Source organism: Camelus bactrianus, chromosome 23 (assembly GCF_048773025.1).
Source record: "Camelus bactrianus isolate YW-2024 breed Bactrian camel chromosome 23, ASM4877302v1, whole genome shotgun sequence".
NCBI lineage: Eukaryota > Metazoa > Chordata > Mammalia > Artiodactyla > Camelidae > Camelus > Camelus bactrianus.
Window position 1 is genome coordinate 33,686,321 of NC_133561.1, and position 21,818 is coordinate 33,708,138.

The following is a 21,818-nucleotide window of genomic DNA, read 5'->3' on the forward strand; positions in this document are numbered from 1 at the left end:
TATCAGAAATGGTGAGTGAAAGATCATGCCTTAAGTAGGAAATTCTGATTTTTCCTGATTTTTAATCATACTGTTACACTGAACCAAAATGATAATTGTGATTTCAATGATTACTGTTTTGATAGTTTATTAGAAATTATAGATTTACTAATTATATGTTTTGACTTCAGATTTATTGTTTCTTCCTCTCCTAGGGAAAGCCTCCTGCATCTCAAGGTAAGATATTAGGGTTTAGTTTTCTTTGTAATATTTTCTCAATACAAGGATTCGATATGGATTTTAATTCAACTAAGAGTAAACACAATGACTTCTGATGTCTAACTGACTTCTCAACTCTTGAAAATTTTACTCCTGCGATGGTGTATAAATGACATCATAGAGGAAGTTGGCATCTATTGAGCTAAGAGGCCAGGAGGGTCACAGGAGTAGGGAGACTAGGATGAGTTTAATTTTGCATAGCAACCTTTAGGAAGCAGGTGAAGAGAAGTCTAATGTTCGGAGTGAGTCCCTAACATGAGCTGGCTCTTGGTGAAAAGTAAAGATGCTGAAACACTACTTGAGCCTGTCAGGACCCTCCAGGCTGAGGGAGGGATGCAGATGTAGCCAGGCGGTGTGTGTCACAGCAGAGGGGAAACCATGGGCTGTGACTTAGACGTGAAGGGAGCCATTCATGGCAGTGGGGACTTAATGGAGGTGATTCAGCCTGAGGATGATGCTTTCTGTGCAGGCTTCACAGACTCTGCTGACTGAGTGGGGCTGTGCGTGGTTGGCAGGGTGGCTGCCTGGTGCTCAGTAGGTCCTCAAGGGCTGCTGTTGGTGACACTTGATGCAGAAGGGCTGGTGCTGAGAAGAGGGATCTCAGCATCAGAGCGTCCCCACTGGGCAGAGAGAAGACACGTGTGCGCTGTGTGGTCAGATGAGGGACTTAGATGCCCGAGAGAGGAGTCTGGTTCTGAGGGCTGCGTTCTAGAGCTTCACACGTGGAGTCGCCTGTGACTGGCTGTTTCACATGTACTGCTTTCCTGAAGCAGTGATGGTAACATTCTCATCCTGGCGACGGAAAAGCTTGTCATTTAGGGCCTGTGTGTTATCCAGGTCCTCTAGTGACTAGGTGGGGAAGCCCACATGGTACCAAAGCTTTTAATTCCAGTGACCTTGTCCTTCAGGGCCCCCAGCATGGTTTTCATGAAAGACGATCTGCCAGGCAGCAGGAAGACACTGGAGGCCTGTGCAGGCCCAGTCAAGGCGACATTTTGAACTTGCCTTCTGTGGTGCTGCAGATAGGGCCTGGCTGTGGGGTGAACCTGCATGGGATAAGGGTTCTATTTTTTTTTTTTAAAGCAGGGGCATGTTTACTTACCTTAGTATTTGGAGGGGAGAATGTTAAGGGGACAGGATGCTTGGTTTTTCTTTTTCATCTCTGGTGATGTCAGAAGTATTTGAATGAATTTTCTAAGAATGGTGCTTATAGCTGGGAGAGAATTTAGGGGAAGACTTTTTATTGTGTTTCTGCATCTTTGAAAAAAATTAAACTAGGAATCTCAATGATCTCACATTTAGAATGCCACTAAGATTTGCTTCCTTTAGGCACAATAGTAAAGCTAAAAAGTTAATTATACTCATAGTGCCAGCCAGATATGTCTCTACTGCTAATAAATCATGATAATTCTATTCTACTGGGTTTTCTTGCCAATATGAGAAATTGCTTTATCTCCTTTTAGTTACTTTAAAGCAGATGACTGAGCAGATCAAGAATTTGGAGAACGAAAAGAGAGAACTTGCAGAAAATATATCTGCTTGTGTGCAGAAGGTATCCTGGTCCTTTTGCTTTTTTTTTTTTTTTTTTGTGATTTCACCTTCAGTTCCTCCCCCTTCTGGTAGTTCAGTTATTTGGCTCTCTTTTCCTTCATCCTACTGTCCTGTTCCATATGTTCCATAAGAGGCCTAGGCTCAAAGCAAGTGTCCTAGATAAAAAAAGTAAAACCAAAAAAAAAAAAAAAAAAAACCAAAAAACAAATTTCTTCTGTAGAGCACAGGGAACTCTACTTGATGTCTTGTAATCTATAATGAAAAAGAATGTGAAGACAAACATAGGTGTATATATATATGTGTGACTGAAACATGCTGTACACCAGAAAATTGACACATTGTAACTGATTATATTTCAGTAAAAAAAAAAGCAAGTGTCGTAGATGTAAAGCACCTCTTTCTGTATTAGTGGAAGGGGTCACACACAAGATAGGTTCAGCTAGCAGTGTAATTAGTATTTGTAATTCTGTTTCCTTCATTACATTTTTGCATAGACCAACAATGCAATGAAATGCTTAGAGGAGACCATCAGGCAAAAGAAGATGCCCTCTGAGAAAACACTGAATTTTAAGGTACGAACCTCTTCTCTTGTTAGATCACATTCTGAAAACCGAAATGAAAGTAATGAGTAATTGTTACGAATACAATGTTTCCTTGAAGGAGAACTTGAAAACCATTGAGAGGGTGAATGAACATTTGAATGACGTTCAGATTGCTCGAGCTAAGCTGCAGGCAGTGAGGGAGCAGAACGCCAAGAGTCCACACTTGGTAAGAGCTGCCACATTGACCATAGCCGGGCTTCTGAGGCTTTTTGTGCCCTGGGCGAGCTGCATGCTCCCGCTTCTCCTGCTTTTGGCCACAGCAGAGTGTGAGAGCCCAGGAGCGGAACCTCTCTGTGAACAATGACCCAGAATTTTATGGACTAAAACCTTCGTGACTTTTCCTATTTCAGAGACTAGGAAATATGTCTTATTTTCACAACTTAGAGAGTTTTCTCACCACTCACACTGCCCTCCAAGATACACAGAAGATGCCAGGAAATACCTGAGAGGTGAAGGAAGTTACTAGACTAGGTGCACAGCTCCTTGCCCTGTTGATGTTAAACAGAGAACTTTCCATGTGAATTTGGGTAAACTTTGTTTATATTTTACCAGGGACACTCATTTGTGAGCTCTTTGACATGAGCAGTTTCCCACCCTTGCTTCCCCCTGTCATCCAGTCGTGCCCTCCATTGTCCAGTGAGGAGGAATCCTGTGGAGGCGAGGAAATATCTGCGCCTGGAGGTCTCTTTTTTCTGCATTTCTTTATGGGCTTGACATTTGTCCTGGGCTCAACCTGGATCAGCTGCCATCACAGGAAACTTAGGGGTAGTTGTGGATACTGGCTGAGAAGGGACAGGATTCCAAAAGGGTTGAAGAGAAGCAACTGCCCATCAGAACAATCCAAGACTTTCTGGAAGAGATTGGCAGGCTGGCAGTGGAAGAGGACCAGCTGAAGAAGGAAATGCAAGACGCAGGGGGTCAGAACAAGCTGCTAGGACGCCCAGTGCTAGAACTTGAAGGAAGAGGCACTGTCTGCTGTAAACTCTAAAATGGAGCACTGTCTTCAGCCCCAAACCAAAATTCAGGGAAAGTCCCAGATGCTTTCAAGCATGTGTAAGGGAACGTATAACACTTGCTTTCCTTTCTTTGTAAAATGTGTATGTTGAGAATCATTTCACTGCCTTAATATCTTCTGGAGAGAATGCTCACCAAAGTCTTTGGACATGCACCAGGGCTAATATATTTATTTTCCATTGTTTGTTTTGCAGTTAACAAAATACTTTGTTTTTGGGGAAAAAAAAGTTACACTTTTTAAGCATATCACCCTGAGTTTTCATTGAAATCTTAGTACATACTTTATTTGTGTCCTGTGTGAAGATACTGGAAAAAGGAACATCTCCAGAGAACTTGAAAGGTACTGTTTCAATGAACACTTCAGGAATTTGAGGTAAATGCCTCCAGTTGCAGCAGGATTTCCACTGTACACATTAGCTTTCACAAGGAACAACAATCTCATGTTTTAGAAGATTAAATGTTGATATCTATTCAAATTATTTTTCTTGGGAATTTAGTCATCAATGAGAATGTTTTAGGTTGAAATTGCCCTTAATAAATCTCACGTCTGTGAAGCCACAGTGAAATCTGAAGAAATGCATGTGCAGGAGGACGTTCAGCTCAGCAGCAAGAAGAGAGTAAGGAATGTTACTCACCACCAGAGATGCTTAGCTCAGAGAACCGAGCATAAGTGTGTCAGAGTTTAATTGTGCTGTAACGCACGGAAAGCAGATGGCCCGTCTTAGCTGATTCCAAGCGTACGATTCCTCTCGTGTTAAGTATGTTCACATTGCTGTAGATCAGTACTTCTTGAATGTCTTCTCATATCTATCTTACAGCCAGGTGTTTCGAAGACCAGATCTGAGGGTTCGATGCAGCGAGCTATGACAACTGGAGACTGCAGCCTGGAAGGTATGTTGCTTGTTGGGAAGAAAACCTTACATACAGGCTTCCTGGGAGATGTTGTGGCTTCAGTTCTAGACCCCTAGAATAAAATAAATATAATTAAGAGAGTCAAATAATTTATTGGGTTATTTTTTGTTGTTTTCCAGTGCAAATAACAGTTAAGTTTACACTATACTGTAGTCTATTAAGTGAGCAATACCACTGTGTCTAAAAACCCCAATGTTCATAACTTAATGAAAATACTCTTTATTACTAAAAACTGCTAGCCATCATTGGAGCCTTTAGTGAGGTGTAATCTTTTTGTTGGTGGATGGTCTTTTTTTTTTAACTTTTTTTTTATTGAGTTACAGTCATTTTGGTGGATGGTTTTGAATTAATGTTGGTGGCTGCTGACTGGTCATTGTGGCAGTTGCTGAAGATCGGTGTGGCTTTTGCAATTTCTTAACATAAGACCACAGTGAAGTTTGTGACAGGATTCTCTCTTCCTTTCAGGAACAAGTCCTCTGTCGCAGGCAATTTGACACATTTTACACACAGTAGAACTTCTTTCCAAATTGGAGTCAGTCCTCTCAATCCCTGCGGTAATTTATCAGCTAAGTTCATATGCTCTTCTAAGTCCTTTGTTATTTCAACCTTCTTCACAGCATCTTCACCAGTAGATTCCATCTCAAGAAACCAATTTCTTTGCTTGTCCATAAGAAGCAGCTCCTCATTCATGCACATTTTATCATGAGGTTGCAGCCAATCAGTCATATCTTCAGGCTCCACTTGTAACTCTAGTTCTGCTATTTTCAGCACATCTGCAGCTCCATCCTGCACTGAACTCTTGAGCCCCTCAAAGTCACACATCAGGATTGGAATCAATTCCTTCCAAACCCCAGTTCATGTTGATATTTTGACTTCTTCCCATGAATAACGAATGTTCTTAATGGCATGTAAAATGGTGAATCCTTTCCAGAAAATTTTCCATTCATTTGCCCAGACCCATCATTGGTGTCACTGTCTATGGCAGCTAAAGCCTTCCAAAATGTATTTCTTAAATAATAAGACTTGAAAGTCATAATTACTCCTGATCCATGGGCTGCAGAATAGATGTCGTGTTAAGCATGGAAACAGCATTCATCTCATGCATCTCCATCAGAGCTCCTGGATGACTTGTGCATTGTCCATGAGCAGTAATATTTTGAAAGAAATTTTTTTTGTGTGTTTTGTTTTGTTTTGTTTTCTGAGCAGTAGGTCTCAACAATGGGCTAAAATATTCATGTTGTAAATAGATGTGCTGTCATTCACGCTTTGTTCTATTCATAGAACACAGAGTAGATGTCACTTGATTCTCATGGGACATAGGATTTTCATAATGTTAAATGAATATTGGCTTCGTTAGCCGCTAACGGGAAAGTCAGCCTGTCCATTGAAGCCTTGATGCCAGGCGCTGACTTCTCTCCAGCTGTGATGGTGCTGGGTGGCCTCCCCTTGCACTTCTCTGCATTGAAAACCTGTTGTTTAGTGCAGCCACCTTCATTAGCTGTCTTAGCTTCATCTCCTGGAGCACTTGCAGCAGCCTCTGGGTCAGCTCTTCCCACCTTACCTTGCACAGGTATGCAGTGGAGATGGAATCTTGCCTTAAACTTCATTGGCCAACCCCTGCTGGCTTCACACTTTTCTTCTGAAGCCTCTTCACCTCTCTCAGGGTTTATAGAATTGCTGAGAATTAGGGACTTCCGCTGGATTAGGCTTTGCCTTAAAGGAATGTCATGCCTGTTTTAATTAAAATGATAAAGAACCAAATATTTCAGAAACTACAAAAATGTGACACAGAGATAAGAAATGAGCAAATGCTGCCAGAAAAAAATGTCACCAATGGAATTGCTGTACTCAGGGTTGTTACAAATCTTCAATTGTTTAAAAATATGCATTACCATGGAGGGCAATAAAATGAAACATGCCTGTAATAGCAATGAATTTGCACTGGGAAGGTAAAAAGGGGGTTCCTGCCTTCAGAATTCTCTCCTTTCTCCACTCCCCAGCACAGCCAAGCTCTTGAGTGCACACGTGCACACACAAAGCCAATTGTTTTATGTTTATAGAGGGTAAAAAGAAAATGCAAGACCACCATGCTGCATCGGGATCTCTGAAAGAACGTGAGGAAGACGGTTTCCAAAGGCAGGTGAAGAAAGTACGCGTCCTTGATGAAATCAGTGGACAGAGAACTATGGACACTGAAGGGTAAGACGTTCCCGTGTTAATTATGACAATGTGTGAATGAATGTGGGGAGTTATGTGGATATTGTAATATGTTTCAGAATACTTACCACCATATTTTTGTTACCATATTCGATCAGTACAGATGTGCGTTTATTTTTCAACCTTGATTTCTGTAATCTGCTGCTTCTGTTCATTCTAACTGGTTACCAGAGTCTTGTTTGTATTTAGTTTGAGATTTTAGCGGGTTCTTGGACCAGATTTAGTCACTTCATTATCTGGATCCCTCTAGGTCCATTTCTATTGTCCTTAGGTTTCAACCACATCAAAGTGTCATGACCTGCCATGTGTCTATCATTTTTAATAAACTCTAGACATTGGGTAGAAAATAGAGAAAACTTGAGGCCTCGTGTGAGGTTAACTTGCTGCAGAGAAGGTGGGCATTACAGCTGGCAGGTGGTCAGGGCGCCAGCAGCGCTACATCCTGTTAACCCGGTTAGCAGCTGAGATCAGTCAGTGCAGCCAGCCCTCGTGAGGCCCGTGTGTCTCCTGTCCACCTTTGTTTCTGGCATGTAGCTCTCACGGATCCCAGCTAAGTCCTGCGGGTCTTTCTAGGGATCACCTTCGCTGACGGACCATGAGCTCCAGCTGCCTGACTGCGGTGCCCGTGCGTAGGGGGCACCGGCTGCCGGGCTGCTCTGCATCTCAGTGGTTTCCTCTGCAGTTACCGGGTGACCCCCGGGGAAGGTGGGCCCAGTCCTGGGCTTTCTTCTTCTCCATCTTGGCCTCATGTCCCTTTCTGGATTGTTAGCAATTTGGTACATTTGATCATGGATTTCATAATTTGTCCAGAGTTTCCTGTCATTCTCAGGGAGAGGTCATGGACATCACACCCATTAACCCGCTTTCAAAAACAAACATTTCCTTATATTTCCTAAAGGATCAGGTTTTGCTCCAGGTTTTGACTGAAATCTGGGCTCTCTGTGGGAGAAATCAAACAAGTCATGAACGCTTGCTTTACCCTAATGTGTTTGGTTGTGGTGACTTGGTCAGACCCTGATTCCCACGTTGAAACACAGTGAGCTCGCGCTGTCCCAGGCACAGGATCCTGAGCCTGGTGGGGGGGAGGGGGCGCAGAGCACACCTCACGTGGGCTTTTCCTGTGTGTTTACTTTATGCACAAATGAGTAGGGGTGGGGACGCTGAAGGGAAGCCCAGATACCAAACACTTGCCAGAGGCCTGAGTGTAGTTTTTTCATATTTATTAGTGGGGGTACTTTAATTCTTTCCTGTGTGTTTATCAGCCTGAGCATTTATGGGGAAGTGCGAAAGGAACATGGAATTCTTCCCTTCCAGTTTCTGGGAGGGAAACTGGCAGGATTTCACAGTTTCTTTCCCCTCTCAGGAAGGTGGACATGAACGGAAGTGAGCTAGTGGGAAAGCAGCAGCTGTTGGCAGCAAAGGAGGAGGCAGAATTGGCTGAAGAGGAGACAAGATTGTACAAGTGAGATCAGCTCCTCTGCGCCTGCGGCTCTGAAAACACCTGTTGGATTTTTTGAAAACTTTTGTAAAATGTTTAGACACAATATCATAAACCGACCCAAACAAAAGACATTTGTATACATGGCTTCACACAGGAGGAAAAGTGTTAAGTTTTACACATGTTAAGTTAAACGTTTAACTTTAAAAAGTATTAAGTTACTAAGAATTTCCTGGTCCCCAGTGCTGGCCAGACTGAGAGGAGAGACGGTTCACAGAGATGTTTCTGAAGGTGCTATAAACCGTTGTCACCCTGAGGATAGCAGTTTAGTGTAGCGTCAGTCGGACCAATAAACATTCCCGTGCTGCTGGGGAGACCCAGGGGTAAGAAGTAGGGTCAGGATGTAAGGAAAGGAAGAATCAAGCTTTGTGATGAAAGATGCTCAGCACAGGACACGTGAGGGAAATGCTGAGAACGGGAGGGGGAGTTGTGTCAGCGCAGAACCGGGCAGGCGTTCAGTAACAGTGACGGAAGGGGTGGCTGCAGCGACAGCTTTGCACCTGCTGTGCTTCTGCAGCCGTGTGCAGTGTGTCTTGAGCGGTGAGATGATGTGTGTGAGTGTGCAGTGCAGATAACGTGGACTGGGGCAGGTTATTTAACAGCATACCCAGCATTGTGTCTTCTCTGATGCAACAATTTGTAACTCATAGGATAAGACTTGAAGAATGTCATGGGCAAATGCGGGAAGCAGAGGTCACTTGGAGACACCAGGTAACCTGCCTTCCTCCTGACACACCGAGTCCTCAGCACCTAATGCAGACAGTTATTTTGGCCCTGAGAACCCCTTGCCATGGGGTGTTTCTTGATGTGTTGACTTTTTCAGGTCACTCTTGCCGAGAAGAAGGCCCAAGACAGCTCGGTAAGAATTTGTTTCCTTCCTTCCCTTTGTGCACAGTCGGCCACAACTGAACGTGGATGTTTTTCTCCCACAGCTCAGGTCTCAGGAGCTGGAGAGGGAAATCTCTGAATTGAGAAGTGAAAACTCTGACCTGAGAAGGGTAAATTCTGACCTGAGAAAGGAAAACTCCTCTGAGCTGAGAAGGGAAGTTGCCCACCTGAAACAGAGGTACAGAATTTTGACACATTTTTACGGGTGTTTTGAGATTTTTAAGGACTGGTTGTTTTGTGCCTAGTAGAGGAATTCGTGGTGTAATTTGTATTGAAGTCATTCTTTATCTTTAAGATTGGATGCAATCTGCAGACGGAGGCAGGCAGAGGAATACATGAGGCAGGAGCCCACCCCAGGAGGACCATACAGGCTGCACCCTCCCCTGAGAGGTAAGGAGCACAATGTGAAGTGCGGCAGCTCCATTTCTGCAGCAGGAGCCGCCCAGTGGGCTGCTTGTCCCCATGGGTAGTTGTCGGGTTTCCTGGACACCACACCACACACTTACTGTGGGGAACAGGTTCACAGCTGGGTGACAAGATGCTGTTTTCTTTACATGCCACCAGCCAGCAGGGCTCTGTCCCCTGTGAGCAGTGGAGCTCGAGCCCCTCCAGGGACTGCGGGCCGCCCCCCAGGCTCTTGGTTGGCTGGCGTGGCTGGCATGGCTGGTTTCTGTGCCCTAGAAGACGTGAGAGTCAGCCCTCTCTTCCCGCCTGGACACGGTTTTAAAGGCTGAATTTTCTTCTCATTTCAGGAAAATAACATGGATGACGTTTTAGAATGAAGGCAGTATGTCATAACGAGAAAAACATTTTTCTTCATTTGCCTTGGTGGATAAATATTCTATTCAAGATCTGCTTTAAGGCAGCAGGCATTTCTTCACTAATTTTCACGTCCCTTCGTTCTTATAAAAAAGCTTGCATAGTGACTTAGAGTAGCCAGTTAGTAAGTGACATGACTACGTAGCCTCTCTCTCCCAGAGTTAACGTGTAACTCTAAAGTCTCCCAGCAGCTACTTCATGTAACTCACCATTCTTTTGCAGCTTATTACAACATGAGTCATTGAGGCCACTTCTTTCATAAATGTTTATGTGACATCTGGTCACTTATACAAGACATGCGCTGTCAGAGAGAAGGCTTATAACAGTTTACCAACAGGCTGAGGAGGAAGAGGTGGAGCTCACAGTCAGGGCTTGTTGATACTCTTCCTACGAAAGACCCTTCTTACTTTAATGTATAATCTGTATACAGACTGATTTGCCCTGAAGTGTGCTGTGAGTCCCGAGTGTCAGTGTTGGTTGCCAGGGATCTGAGCACTGAGCCCCCATCCAGGGTGATTAGCTACGAAAACACCTGAATAAAGGCACTGTGGTGTCCTCGTCATGGGACAGGGGTCCAGTCTCCCCTCGTCCTCGGGGACACCTGAGGCAGGAGGGAGACCTGCGGCTTCTGTGAAGAGCCCGGGGCGCGGGCGGGAGTGAGAGCTCCTGGAGGAGGGCACGGAGGGCTCGGCTCGTGCTTCCCCCGCAAGGCCTCGGTCAGATATAATCCGCCTTCAGCTCTGCTCTCCCTTTACAGCTTCAGGGCGGGGTGGCGCCCCTGTTAGGAATGGCACCACATTTCCGGCTCAGGAGGCAGAGGAAACCCAGGTAAGTAATTTATTTCAGCTGTGTTCCAGTGGTCATATTGTATTGAAATAATCTCTAGAACTACCATTTCCCTTTTGAACAAATTTTTCTTGGCCTTGCCGATGGATTGGGTATTCCGGGATAAGTATGCCCTGTCATCACAGTGACGTGTGGCAACAGAGTTTTATACCGAAGGCCTCCTGTGCAGCCCAGGCTGCAGGCAGGCCCCAGGGTTGATGAAGGGCATGGCGCTTAGCTGACAACTGGGCACCCAGTGCAGGGGAGGGTGATAGGTGACGACGACTGCTGCGCTGGGTTACAGCTTTTGTTGGTGTTGGCGCTTTTGTCTGTCATCCAACCCAGCTCTCCCTTCTGTCCCGCAGGCCACCCCGTGGGCCGGAGGGCCCCAACCTTTCCGAGGACCAGCCCGCGTGGCCTGCCCCGAGAGCGGCCCGTCGTCGTCCAGCGGGCCACCTGCACCTGGGCCCCCCTTGAGCCCTGTGCAGCCTCGCCCCCCACCGCCAGCTGCTCCGCTCGGTAAGAGGAAAGCATAGTCCTCTGTTTCTTCCTTGAGTCACTGCAGAAGAAGGGCAGATCGCTCTCCAGTGCTTCCCCGTGCACGGGCCGCCCTGACCGGGCTCACGGCCGTGTCCCTCTGGTCCCTTAGCAGACGCACTTGATGGGCCGCGTCTTCCCCGTCCTGCCCTGGGGAGGGAGGTGTCTCTTGTGGAGGGAAAGAGGGTCCTCTGACGGAGGGCAGACGTGTCGGTTCTGCACACGGGCCTTCAACAGAGACCACGTTCCGGGCTCCCTGGAGGAGAAGCCCGCCCCTGTCACTGTCTGCAGCGAGTGGAGCCCTGACCTTCCACAGCCGATGATCGGTTATGGAAGAAACACCCGAACCCGGGGCCTGCGGTCTCTCCCTCAGGGTCCTGAGACCTGTCTCCCATTCTGTCTGATGTGAGGCTTAGTGTGATACGGGGAAGAAAGCCACAAAGATCTTTTGTGCTTGAGCAAACTAACATGTTTTGTAAGGTAGTGAACGGTGAACGTTTTTTGTATTTTATTTTATCTCTGCCGAGAAGCTAGTTGACTTGGGGGAGGATATAGGTTAGTGGTAAATAGAACGCTTGCTTAGCATGCAGAATTCCGTGTGCTCATTCCCAGTACCTCCACTTAAAAGAAGAAGAAAAGGAAAAACAAAAACAAGAGCAAACTTCAAATGTTAGAAATACATAGTGCGCAAACACAACTTCGATATCCATTCTTTTTACGTGTTTTCCTCTTACTACTTGGTTTGAAATATATCCCAACCGTGACTTAAGCACTTATTTTTTTAAATGCTCTAACTCCTTGAAATAATTTTCTGCCACTTTTATTTTCACAAATCCACAAACGGAGATAGACGCACATGGTGGTTCTAATTTACATTCGTGATTATTCTCATTAACGTACATGTAACTACATTTTACAGATGGTATGACAGTGCGCCACGTTGCAGAAGAGAAAGGAAGAGGATCTTCCTGGGATGAGGTACTGTCTCTTGTTGTTAATGTCCTTGTGTGACTATGTAAGTACCAGGGGATTCTGAGACATAAGCCGGGGGTTGGTGTGAGTGTGCATTTTCACGTTTGCACCTGCTGATGAGAACTTTGGACTTATACTTTTAACTTACAATTTAGGATGTGATTCTGTGCTTAATGCCGTAGGACTGGATAATGCACTTGTGTTAATTTTCCAGACTCACCTAGTGAAACCAGTGTCTGTATGTGAATTCTTTTTTTCAGGGTCTTTCCGTTACAGTTTATTAGAGGATATGGAAAAGAAATTCATCCCTGGGAAAGTTAGGTGTATCTTGGAGTTGGTTCTTGTTTTAGCCGTCCTCACTTGAAATTAATTAAGTGATGTTTCATTTTGAAGGCAGCATGTTTTGTCTTCCCATTCCACCGCCAGTAACAGTGTTCTAGTTTCCTTAATGCCTTGCGCTCTTTCCCACCTGCTCCTTTCACTCAGGCTGCCCTTCCCCAAAGCCCCTCCACATCCCCCGTCGGCACTGGATCTCTCTTTTACGAAACAGTGCGGTGTTCCCAGCATTCCCTGAGCTGTCCACGTGCAGCAGACTCTCCTGTCCTTTGTGGCGTTACTGTACCCGTTCACCTCAGTTGTAGAGCTGTTGAGACTTTTCTGTGCTGATTTGTTTTCATGGATCCTGTGCCTCTGGCAGAACAGAGAGAGGAATCTGCCTTTTACTTGTACTGCCAGCTTCTCCCAGGATAGGGCTTATGATCTGATAGATACAGTAAATAACTGTTGTCTTCCTGACTGACTGACTGACTGAATGACCAAGTGTATGAACTTGATGGTTTCTGAAGTTCGGTTCTTGTTTTACGTTGTTTTGTGTTCCTAGGAAGGGGCGACTGAGCCCGAAATTAAGAACCCAGAATGCAAAAAGAAAAACAAAAGAAAGAAAAACAAAGGAAAACCAGAATACGTTACTGGGACGGTGGAATTTGCTCCAGGGGAGCTAAGAGATCATAACACACGGACCTCTGTTGGTGGAGCCAACAGAGCTTATACACTGGGTAAGTTAGTGAACGTGGATGGCATTTGTTTTTCTCTGTGCCTAGAAACAAGTGTGCTCTGGGGAGAAGGGTACATATAGCTCAGCAGTAGACAGAATGTATGCTTAGCGTGCAGGAGTTCCTGGGGTCAGTATCCAGGTCCTCCAATAAACGAGTGTGATACGGGTAAGGAGGGAAGGCACAAAGGTTTCGTTTTGCTTCAGCAGTGTCTTCGCAGGAAAGCCTAATCCTCCATCCTTTTCTGTGGTTTTTAGCCGACGCGGGACCTGGCGCGGCTCCGGTGCGGCCCGGCAGCTCCCTGCCGCCTGCGGCGACCCCGGAGGCCCAGGTAAGTGAGGTGGTCGTGCTCTGTTGGACGTCGTTCTGGGAAAGGTGATCTTCCTGTTTTCCCGGCAGCCGTTCCTGGCCTCGTCTCCAGACTGTGTGTTCTGTGACGGGTCTGGCGTGGCGTGTCGCTGCCTTTCAGACTCCAACTCTTGCCCAGGGTTAGTGGGCTGTTTCTCCCGGGAGCCCGTCGCCTTGGCTGGTGCCTGCAGGAGCCATGAGGGAGTGCTTAGAAGCCGGGGCCCGCAGACTTTGACTGCGGGTTTCTCGAAGCAGCGTGAGGAGGGTGAGCCCGCGCTCCACACTGACTTCTCCCGGCTCGGCTGACTCCTTCCTGTCCTCCTGCACCTGGGGTTGCTCCTGGGTCACTGAGACGGATTTCTGTGTCGTCACTCTTCTGACTGGTTTCCCGGCTCAGGCCAGGTGATACTCCTGTTTAGAATGTCCATTCAGATCCTGGTAACTGAAATCACAGCCCGTCACTGTCTGTTCTCGGGAGGTAAGTGTGCCTTGGCCGCTGCCTCCAGTTGTACTCTGGGCAGAAAAGCCTGACTCTCCGAGGTGGTGCATTTGTAGCAGGGAGTAGAGGCTGGAAGGGAAAGAGCCCGCCGTGAAAATGCCTCCTCCCCTGCGGGGGAATTCCGATGCGCACCAGAGTGCCTACGTTGTGTTCCCCACCCTGCGCCGGGTCGGGCCTGCCCTGGAAGCTGTCAGAGCTGCTCTTCGGCCTCATCGCACACCGTGGGGCCTTGCGCACGAGCTAGGACAGTCCCTTTGGTGTCAGGTGTGGGATTGAGACTCCCCACGTCAGTCTCCCTTGGACGCGGGTAGGGTGCGTTCTGTAGCGAACGTAAAATCCAGACGTCCCTGAAGGTAGGGAGGATTGTAGCGGAGCCTGACTCCCTTCTGAGGACAGCCTTGTCCCCTCAGGAGCCCTTGGGCAGCTCCGCCGCAGGACTCCGGGATGCCCAGCTCCCCAGGGCTCTTTGCGCCCAGGGGCAGCCCCTGCGGGGCGGAGGAGTGGCCCTTTGTGAGGAGGGGGCAGAGAGGGCCTGGCAGGGCCCTGCAGGCAGAGCCCTGCAGGCAGAGCGGCGACCCAGGTGGAGAATGAGCTCTTCACGCCCGTCCCGTCTCCGTGTTCCTGGTCCGCGCCGGGCAAGCTTGCGTGGAGCTGGGGAAGGTGGCGGGGAGGGCCGTCCCGCCCGCCCAGAGCAGAGCGGCTGGCTCTTGGGAAGGCGCTAGTTTGCCCGTGTGCTGGAAGCTCTGTGTGCAGCCTCTCGGGCAGGAGGACCCTTGGCTTCCTCCACTTGGAGACAGCGGCGGCGACGTGCGGCGTCAGGGTCCTAGCCCCGTGTCCTCCTGTGCGGCCCAGGCTGCAGGCAGGCCCCAGAGGGCTGGGCGGAGCGTGTGGCGCCGTGCTGCTCTCTGGGCACCCGGTGGAGGGGAGGGTGCCCGGTGCCGACAGCTGCTGCGTTGGGTTTCGGCTTTTGTCGGTGTTGGCGCTTTTGTCTGTCATCCAACCCAGCTCTCCCTTCTGTCCCGCAGGCCACCCCGTGGGCCGGAGGGCCCCAACCTTTCCGAGGACCAGCCCGCGTGGCCTGCCCCGAGAGCGGCCCGTCGTCGTCCAGCGGGCCACCTGCACCTGGGCCCCCCTTGAGCCCTGTGCAGCCTCGCCCCCCACCGCCAGCTGCTCCGCTCGGTAAGAGGAAAGCATAGTCCTCTGTTTCTTCCTTGAGTCACTGCAGAAGAAGGGCAGATCGCTCTCCAGTGCTTCCCCGTGCACGGGCCGCCCTGACCGGGCTCACGGCCGTGTCCCTCTGGTCCCTTAGCAGACGCACTTGATGGGCCGCGTCTTCCCCGTCCTGCCCTGGGGAGGGAGGTGTCTCTTGTGGAGGGAAAGAGGGTCCTCTGACGGAGGGCAGACGTGTCGGTTCTGCACACGGGCCTTCAACAGAGACCACGTTCCGGGCTCCCTGGAGGAGAAGCCCGCCCCTGTCACTGTCTGCAGCGAGTGGAGCCCTGACCTTCCACAGCCGATGATCGGTTATGGAAGAAACACCCGAACCCGGGGCCTGTTGTCTCTTCAGTCAAGTGTCCTGAGACCTGTCTCCTAGTCTGTGTGATATGAGACCGAGTGTCATTTGTGTAATCAGAGCTCATAGTTTTTTTTCTTTTGATAATTTCTACTCAGAAATGCCTAATCCTGCATCCTTTCTTTAGTTTTTTTCTGATGCAGAACCTCTGCGGCTCCAGTGTTCCCCGGTAGCTCCTGCCTGCCTTAGGCGACCACGGAGGCCCAGTTAAATTGGGATGTCATTTTCGGTGGAAGTCTTTCTGTGATATGTATTCTTTTTTTTTTTTTTTTTTTTTTTTTTTTTTTTTTTTTTTTTTTTTTTTTTTTTTTTTTTTAGCAGCAGCCTCTTCTGCCCTGTCTGCAGACTTTATGTTCTGTTTCGTGTCTGGCATCTCATTTTGTTTTCAAATTGAAACTCTTGCCCAGGGTCCATTGGCTTTTCCTCTCAGCCAGTTACCTGAGTGTTGCTTGCAGAAGCCATCAGCAATGGAGTACATGAGGCCTGAGAACCTCAGCTTTGACTGTTTGTTTCTTTAAATAGCATAAGAATGGTGAGCCCTTGCTCCATACTGACTTCTCCTGGCTCGGCTGACTGCTTTTTACCTCCTTCACTTGGGATTGCTCCTGGGTCACTGAGACTGGTTCCTGTTGTCATTCTTTGAATGGTTTCCTTGCTCAGGCTGGGGGATTCTCCTTTGTAGAATGCCCATTCAATTACTCATAACTGATAACTGAGCAAAGCCACCCCTCCATCCTTACACCGTGTGGTTTGTGCAACTTTTGAGTCTTCCTGTGTGTGGTAAATATCACAGCCCATCACTGTCTTTTCTGGGGAGGTAAAGGTGCCTTCCCCTCTGCCATCAGTTGTACTTTTGTGCAGAAAAGTCTGACTCTCAGAGATGGTGCATTTGTAGTAGGGAATAGAGGATGGAATGGAAAGAGCCCGCAGTGAAAATGCCTCCTTCCCTGCAGGACCAATTCGCACCAAAGTCCTGGCATCATGTTCTTCATCCCGCGCTGGGTCGATTCTGCCCTGGAAGCTGTCAGAGCTGCTTCTCTGTCTCATCACACACCATGGGATTTTCCACATGCGCTAAAATCCCATTCGTGTTATTTGCAGGATTGAAACTTCCCCCTTCCCTTTCCCATAGGACAAATGTAGTGTGATTTTCCTAGCGAACTTAAAATCCAGACATCCCTGAGAATAAGGATGATTGTAGCGGAGCCCGACTCCCTTCTGAGAACAGCCTTGTCCCCTCAGAAGCACATTGCCAGCTCCCCCACAGGACTGCGGGGTGCCCAGCTCCTCAGAGCTCATTGCGCCCAGGGGCAGCTCCTGCTGGCGGAGGAGGGCCCTTTGTGAGCAGGGAGTAGAGAGGGTCTGGCAGGGTCCTGCAGACAGAGCAAGTACCCAGGTGCGGCTCTCATTCTATGTGTGGGAAACCAGGCCTTCGGTTCCTTTCTTTCTCTGTGTTTCTGGTTCATGCAGACCATGCTTCTGTGGAGCTGGGGAAGGTGTCAGGGTGGGTTGTCCTGCACAGAGAGGCTTCCTGTTTGGGAGGCCCTTGTTTATCAATTTGCTGGAACCTCTGTTCATCGTCTCAGGCAGGACTCTCGCCTTCCTCCACTTACAGACACTGGCGGTGTCGTGTGGCAACAGTGTTTTATCCCCAAGGTCGAGTGTGTGGCCCTGTGCTGCTGTCTGGGCACCCGGTGGAGGGGAGGGTGCCCGGTGCTGACAGCTGCTGCATTGGGTTTCAGGTTCTGTAGGTGTTGTTCCTTTTGTCTGTCATCCAACACAGCTCTCTCTTCTGCAAGTCACTGTGGATTCCAGAGGTCCCAGTACTTGTCCAGGACCACTTGGTGTGCCTCGCCCGATGGGACACCCAGTGTCACTTCTCAGAGGCTATTCATCACCGCCACCCCCACCTCCCTTGTGGCCTATGCGGTCTCAGCTACCGCCACCCCCACCACCACCAGTTACAGCACTCGTTAAGATGAGAGCATGTGCTTCTGCTCCCTTGTCGAGTCTTTGCAGAAGGGGAGATGGCACTCCAGGGCCTTGCGATGCCTGAGGAAATCTGACTTGGGACATTGTGACGTCTGTCTAGCTTCCCAGCACACACATCTGATGGACTGTGTCATTTCCCCGTCCTGACCTGGGAAGCAGGCGTCTCTTGTATAGAACAGAAGAGACTTTTGACAGAATATCAAGTGAATTTGAAGTCCCAGTTTGGCCGATGTGCCTCTTGCATGGACCATGTGATGTGCTCTGTGAGGGGTGAAGCACACCCCTAACTTCAGGGGCTCACGGGGTTGCCTCGAGGGGTGAGGGAGCGAGTGAGGGAGAGAGACATTCACAGCAGACAGCTTGTCACCATAGCAGATGTGCCCGTGCAGGGCCTCAGAGTGCAGAAGAAGGACACGTGAGCCACACAGGAGTGAATAGGAGGGTGTGGAGGGGAAGAAAGAAATTGAGGGGCTGCCCAGTGGGCGTTTGTTGGGTTCACTCAGATGGAGCTGGAAGGTCACTCCCGGCAGGGTGGGCAGTTCAGGTGGGCCGTGTGAATGCAGCGTGAGGTCCACTCAGAGCCACGTGTGTGTGCAGGGGACTCAGTGCAGCCATGCACGTATCCCCTTCAGAACCCACTGCCTCCAGAAAGCCCTCAGTTCACAACCTCATATAAAGATAATTGTTCTCTTGGGTTTCTGAAAGTTCTGGGTCTGGATGAAATCTGTGGATATCAGAGAAACTGAAGTTTAGCTTGTTTTTTTCAGGGTATTTGTGTGGCTGAAGTTTTCTTTTGATTTGAAAAGTGCAGGCAGGATTTAGATCAGCTGAGCAGGTGCCTTGCCCTTCAGCATGAGGCAGGTTCTTTGGGGGAAGTCAGGGGTGATCAGGAGACCCCCTGTAGGACCCCTGTCCCCACACCCCTGCTCCCTCATCACCACGCCCACTGTCAGCTTGGCATCTCCACATTTATGTCACAAGATCCAATTTCTGATTCTTTGAGTTCTTGCAGTTCATCCCCTAACACCAAGACTCAGTGGGGCCCCCACAGGGTCTCAGCGTTGTTGTCTGTGAGCCGGGGGGTAACGCTGTTCCCTGACGTCATTGTGAGGAGGGTTGGGTCAAGCACACATATTGTTTTGCAAAATGACTGGGACATATTTCTCACTCAGCATTCTCATAGTTTAAAAGAAAGTGTCTGCACACAGTATCATCAAAAGAGACCTCAGGAAGTACATTAAATTAAACTGAAGATATAAGAGCTCAGGCCCAGAGCTTACCACTCTCTGCTTTAAAGATGAGGCGAAAGGTCCCTTTCTTCTATTAAATATTAGGTCTTACTAGTTAAAGAAGGAAATATAATAATGAGAATGTGCACATTTTGACATCTGTGTCTGAGATGTGAAAACAATTATTTTCATTCTGTATAGACACGGAGATGCACACACAGACTACAGTGTCCGTCAGAGGCCTTACATACATTAGAGAAGACAAAATTGGGAAAAAATAAGATCCTATTAAAATAAATAACTCTTTTTGCCTTACAGCACAGTCTGCCAACTGAAGGGGCCCCTCAGCTGTGGCAATGATGTGTTTAGAGAAGATGTCAGAGGTGCATTATGGCCGAATGTTTCCCTGCTCCAACCTGCCCCCTCTGCTGTTCTCTCCTATTGTCACCCCTAATGAAATTGTCACAGTTCTCTCTGTGTCAATGTCTGCTTCCTGGAGGACCAGTGGTCACACCCTCTTGAGGGCACGCAGTGATTTACGGGCACACAACTCACAAACCAGCAGGAACTAAGATGACAGGGCAGACGCAAGTTTACCCCTTCAGGGCAGCAGTGACCGCAGGGGCCCCGGGGCTCCTCCTGGGTGGTGGGTACAGCCTGTATCTAGATCTAGTGATGGCTGTGCTGCTTCAGTCTGTAAACACTCACTGGGCATGTGGGGCCTGTCAGTCACAGGGGTGTCCGGTCGTGAGCTAGATGACCAGAATGAAGTGGCCTTGTCTCATGGTGAGGAAAGGATGAGGTGCAGGAGGGGGCCATGGGCGTCCAGCGAGAGGCCCTGCACTGACCAGGCCCATGCCCCCGCCCCGTGTCAGCTGCCTGGCAGCCCCGGCTCCAGGCAGGCCCTGAGGCGGGCTGAGGGCGTCAGTGCTTTCAGTGAGCCCCGTGAGCACCCCTCATCCTCCCACAGCCTCCTGACTCTGAGGTGGGCGGGGCAGGGTCAGTGGGTGGGACGCCACCACTGCCAGGGAGAAGGTGTTGGGTATAAAAAGAGTCCACTCTACTCTGCGCCAGCTGTCCCTGGAGCCCACGGGGCCCTCCCTCCTTCCAGGTGGGGGAGGCAGCCAGCCCTGCAGCAGCTCTGGGGTCCAGGCTGGGCCACAAACAGGTCAAGGTGAGACTGCTGCGCTGCCTGGGAAGTGGGGGGAACAGCGATGCAGCAGTAAATGCCAGCAGGAGCAGCTCTGTAACCGGCCTCCACTGTGAGCAGAGCTGGGGCTGGAACATCACTGTGAGGGTGGGAGGGCTGGGAGAGATGTGGCCCTGTGGCCCTGGACAGGGCTAGACCTGAGCTCAGGGCCTGAGGGCCTGGGGGAGAGATAGAGAAAGACACGCAGGGAGAGACAGTGTGTGAGTGAGAGAAAGGTGGGGGTCAAGTCCTAGAGAGGGACAGGAGGTGACAAGAGAGGGACACCGGGTAGGGGGAAGCAGAGGCAAGAGGAGGCAGGAAGGAAAGAGGGAGCCAGCCCAGGGTGCATAGTGGGGGACAATGGGCCAGGGTGACTGGGAAGGGGAGTTGGCCCATCCTTCACCAAGCCGTGCAGCTGCCACCGTCAGGGCCGCAGGGACCAGCAGCCCGCCCAGCTAGACAGGAATCATCGGCCCTCAGGACGGGGCTGACAGCCGCGCCCAGGGCCCTCCGGCCACTTCCCAGGTAAGGAGGACCAGGAGGGCTCTCCCCAGCACCACAGCAGCACCATCTCTAGCTTCACAGAGACCCTGTGATCAGGCACCGTCCCGTCCCCCGTTCCACAGAAGGGAAACTGAGGCTCGGCCAGCCAGCCAACTTGGCCCTGTCTGCAGGGTTATTCACTTTCCCGATGCTTCTTTCCCAGGCAGGCCTGTGCCCCTGTCCTAAGGAGGGGGGCTGTGACAAGCCCGAAGGCCTGGGTCCCACCCGACTGCCCTCCTGTGCTGGGTGACCTGGGCAGGTCTCTTCCCCTCCTTGGGCCTCGACTGTATGACCAGCGGACCTTCTCCCCATTTTCCTGGGAAGTGGGACCCCAGCAGGGCCATCACTCCAGGCCTACCAGGGCCCTGGTTGGGTGTGGGGTGAGCTCTGGCTCTCGGAGGAATTCCTTTCTGGGCGGGGCGATGGCTCATGTGCGCTCACCACTTTTTATGGGGTCACATCCTGCTATTTCCGTCTGGAATGGGACTTATTTACCATGGAGCCTGAAACTTGGTTTTCCACATTTTTCTAAATTGGTCCTTGTGCAGAAGAGCAGCTCCCCTGGCCGGGGTGACAAACTCAGTCCTGGTGAGGAGGCCCTTCTTACTCCCCTCACCTCACTGCTGCTGGTCACACCCAAACTCCAGGGCCATGTTCGCCCCCTTGGATTCCCTGCTCCCCCCTCCCCATGCCAAGCCCAGCCTCTTCCTGCCCCAGCGACCCCTCCTCCTGAGGGAAGTTGTGGGGCCCTTAGGGTCAGGACTTCAAGCCCTGTGTCATGGCAGGGAACACCCCAGCTGATTGGTGGCAGGCCTGGAAGCAAGGGTGGGGCCCTGAGCCCCAAGACGGGCTGTGTGGCCTTGGTCAGGTCACAGCCTCTCAGCCCAGCATCACAGCCTCGCACACCCCTCCAGGCCCACGTGCCTGAGATGTCACTCAGTCACACACGCAGGCTCCAGCCCCACTCCCCACCGCCATGCAGGCACATGGAGGGCACACATGCACACACAGGGACATGCACACACATACAGGAACACACACACATGCATGGGGACACACACACAGGCTCATCCCCCAGCCGCCAGGATGCCACTTTTTCATTATCCTACATGTCGCTGCTGCAATAAAATAATTAAAACATGAATATTCAAACGGGAAATGCTGGAGAGGGTGTGGAAAACTGAACCCTTGTGCACTGCTGGTGGGAATGCAGTTTGGTCCAGCAGTTATGGAAAATGGTATGGAGATTCCTCAAAAAACTAAAAATACACTTACTATATGATACAATAATCCCACTCCT

At 49.7% G+C, this 21,818-nt stretch overlaps 2 protein-coding genes across 2 annotated transcripts; both read left to right on the forward strand.

The window, feature by feature from the left end:
- The first annotated feature begins 1,388 nt into the window (after positions 1-1,388).
- LOC141574846 (transport and Golgi organization protein 1 homolog) lies at positions 1,389-11,255 on the forward strand. Its single transcript, XM_074352109.1, has 12 exons — positions 1,389-1,810; positions 2,304-2,381; positions 2,470-2,577; positions 4,244-4,316; positions 6,398-6,536; positions 7,918-8,016; positions 8,703-8,763; positions 8,876-8,911; positions 8,985-9,118; positions 9,236-9,330; positions 10,517-10,587; positions 10,950-11,255. Exons 1-12 carry the CDS (start codon positions 1,736-1,738, stop codon positions 11,118-11,120), a joined length of 1,140 nt encoding a protein of 379 aa, XP_074208210.1. The 5' UTR covers positions 1,389-1,735; the 3' UTR covers positions 11,121-11,255.
- Positions 11,256-12,904: 1,649 nt separating this feature from the next.
- LOC141574809 (uncharacterized) lies at positions 12,905-19,257 on the forward strand. The gene is made up of 3 exons (XM_074352093.1): positions 12,905-12,914; positions 14,511-15,171; positions 19,105-19,257. Exons 1-3 carry the CDS (start codon positions 12,905-12,907, stop codon positions 19,238-19,240), a joined length of 807 nt encoding a protein of 268 aa, XP_074208194.1. The 3' UTR covers positions 19,241-19,257.
- Positions 19,258-21,818: the final 2,561 nt, after the last annotated feature.

Coding starts and splice junctions, on each gene's coding strand:
- LOC141574846 (XM_074352109.1), top strand. CDS start 1,736: ATGACTGAGCAGATCAAGAATTTGGAGAACGAAAAGAGAGAACTTGCA. Junction 1,811..2,303: donor TATCTGCTTGTGTGCAGAAG/GTATCCTGGTCC, acceptor ATTTTTGCATAG/ACCAACAATGCAATGAAATG. Junction 8,764..8,875: donor AGGTCACTTGGAGACACCAG/GTAACCTGCCTT, acceptor TGACTTTTTCAG/GTCACTCTTGCCGAGAAGAA.
- LOC141574809 (XM_074352093.1), top strand. Junction 15,172..19,104: donor ACCGCCAGCTGCTCCGCTCG/GTAAGAGGAAAG, acceptor TTTGCCTTACAG/CACAGTCTGCCAACTGAAGG.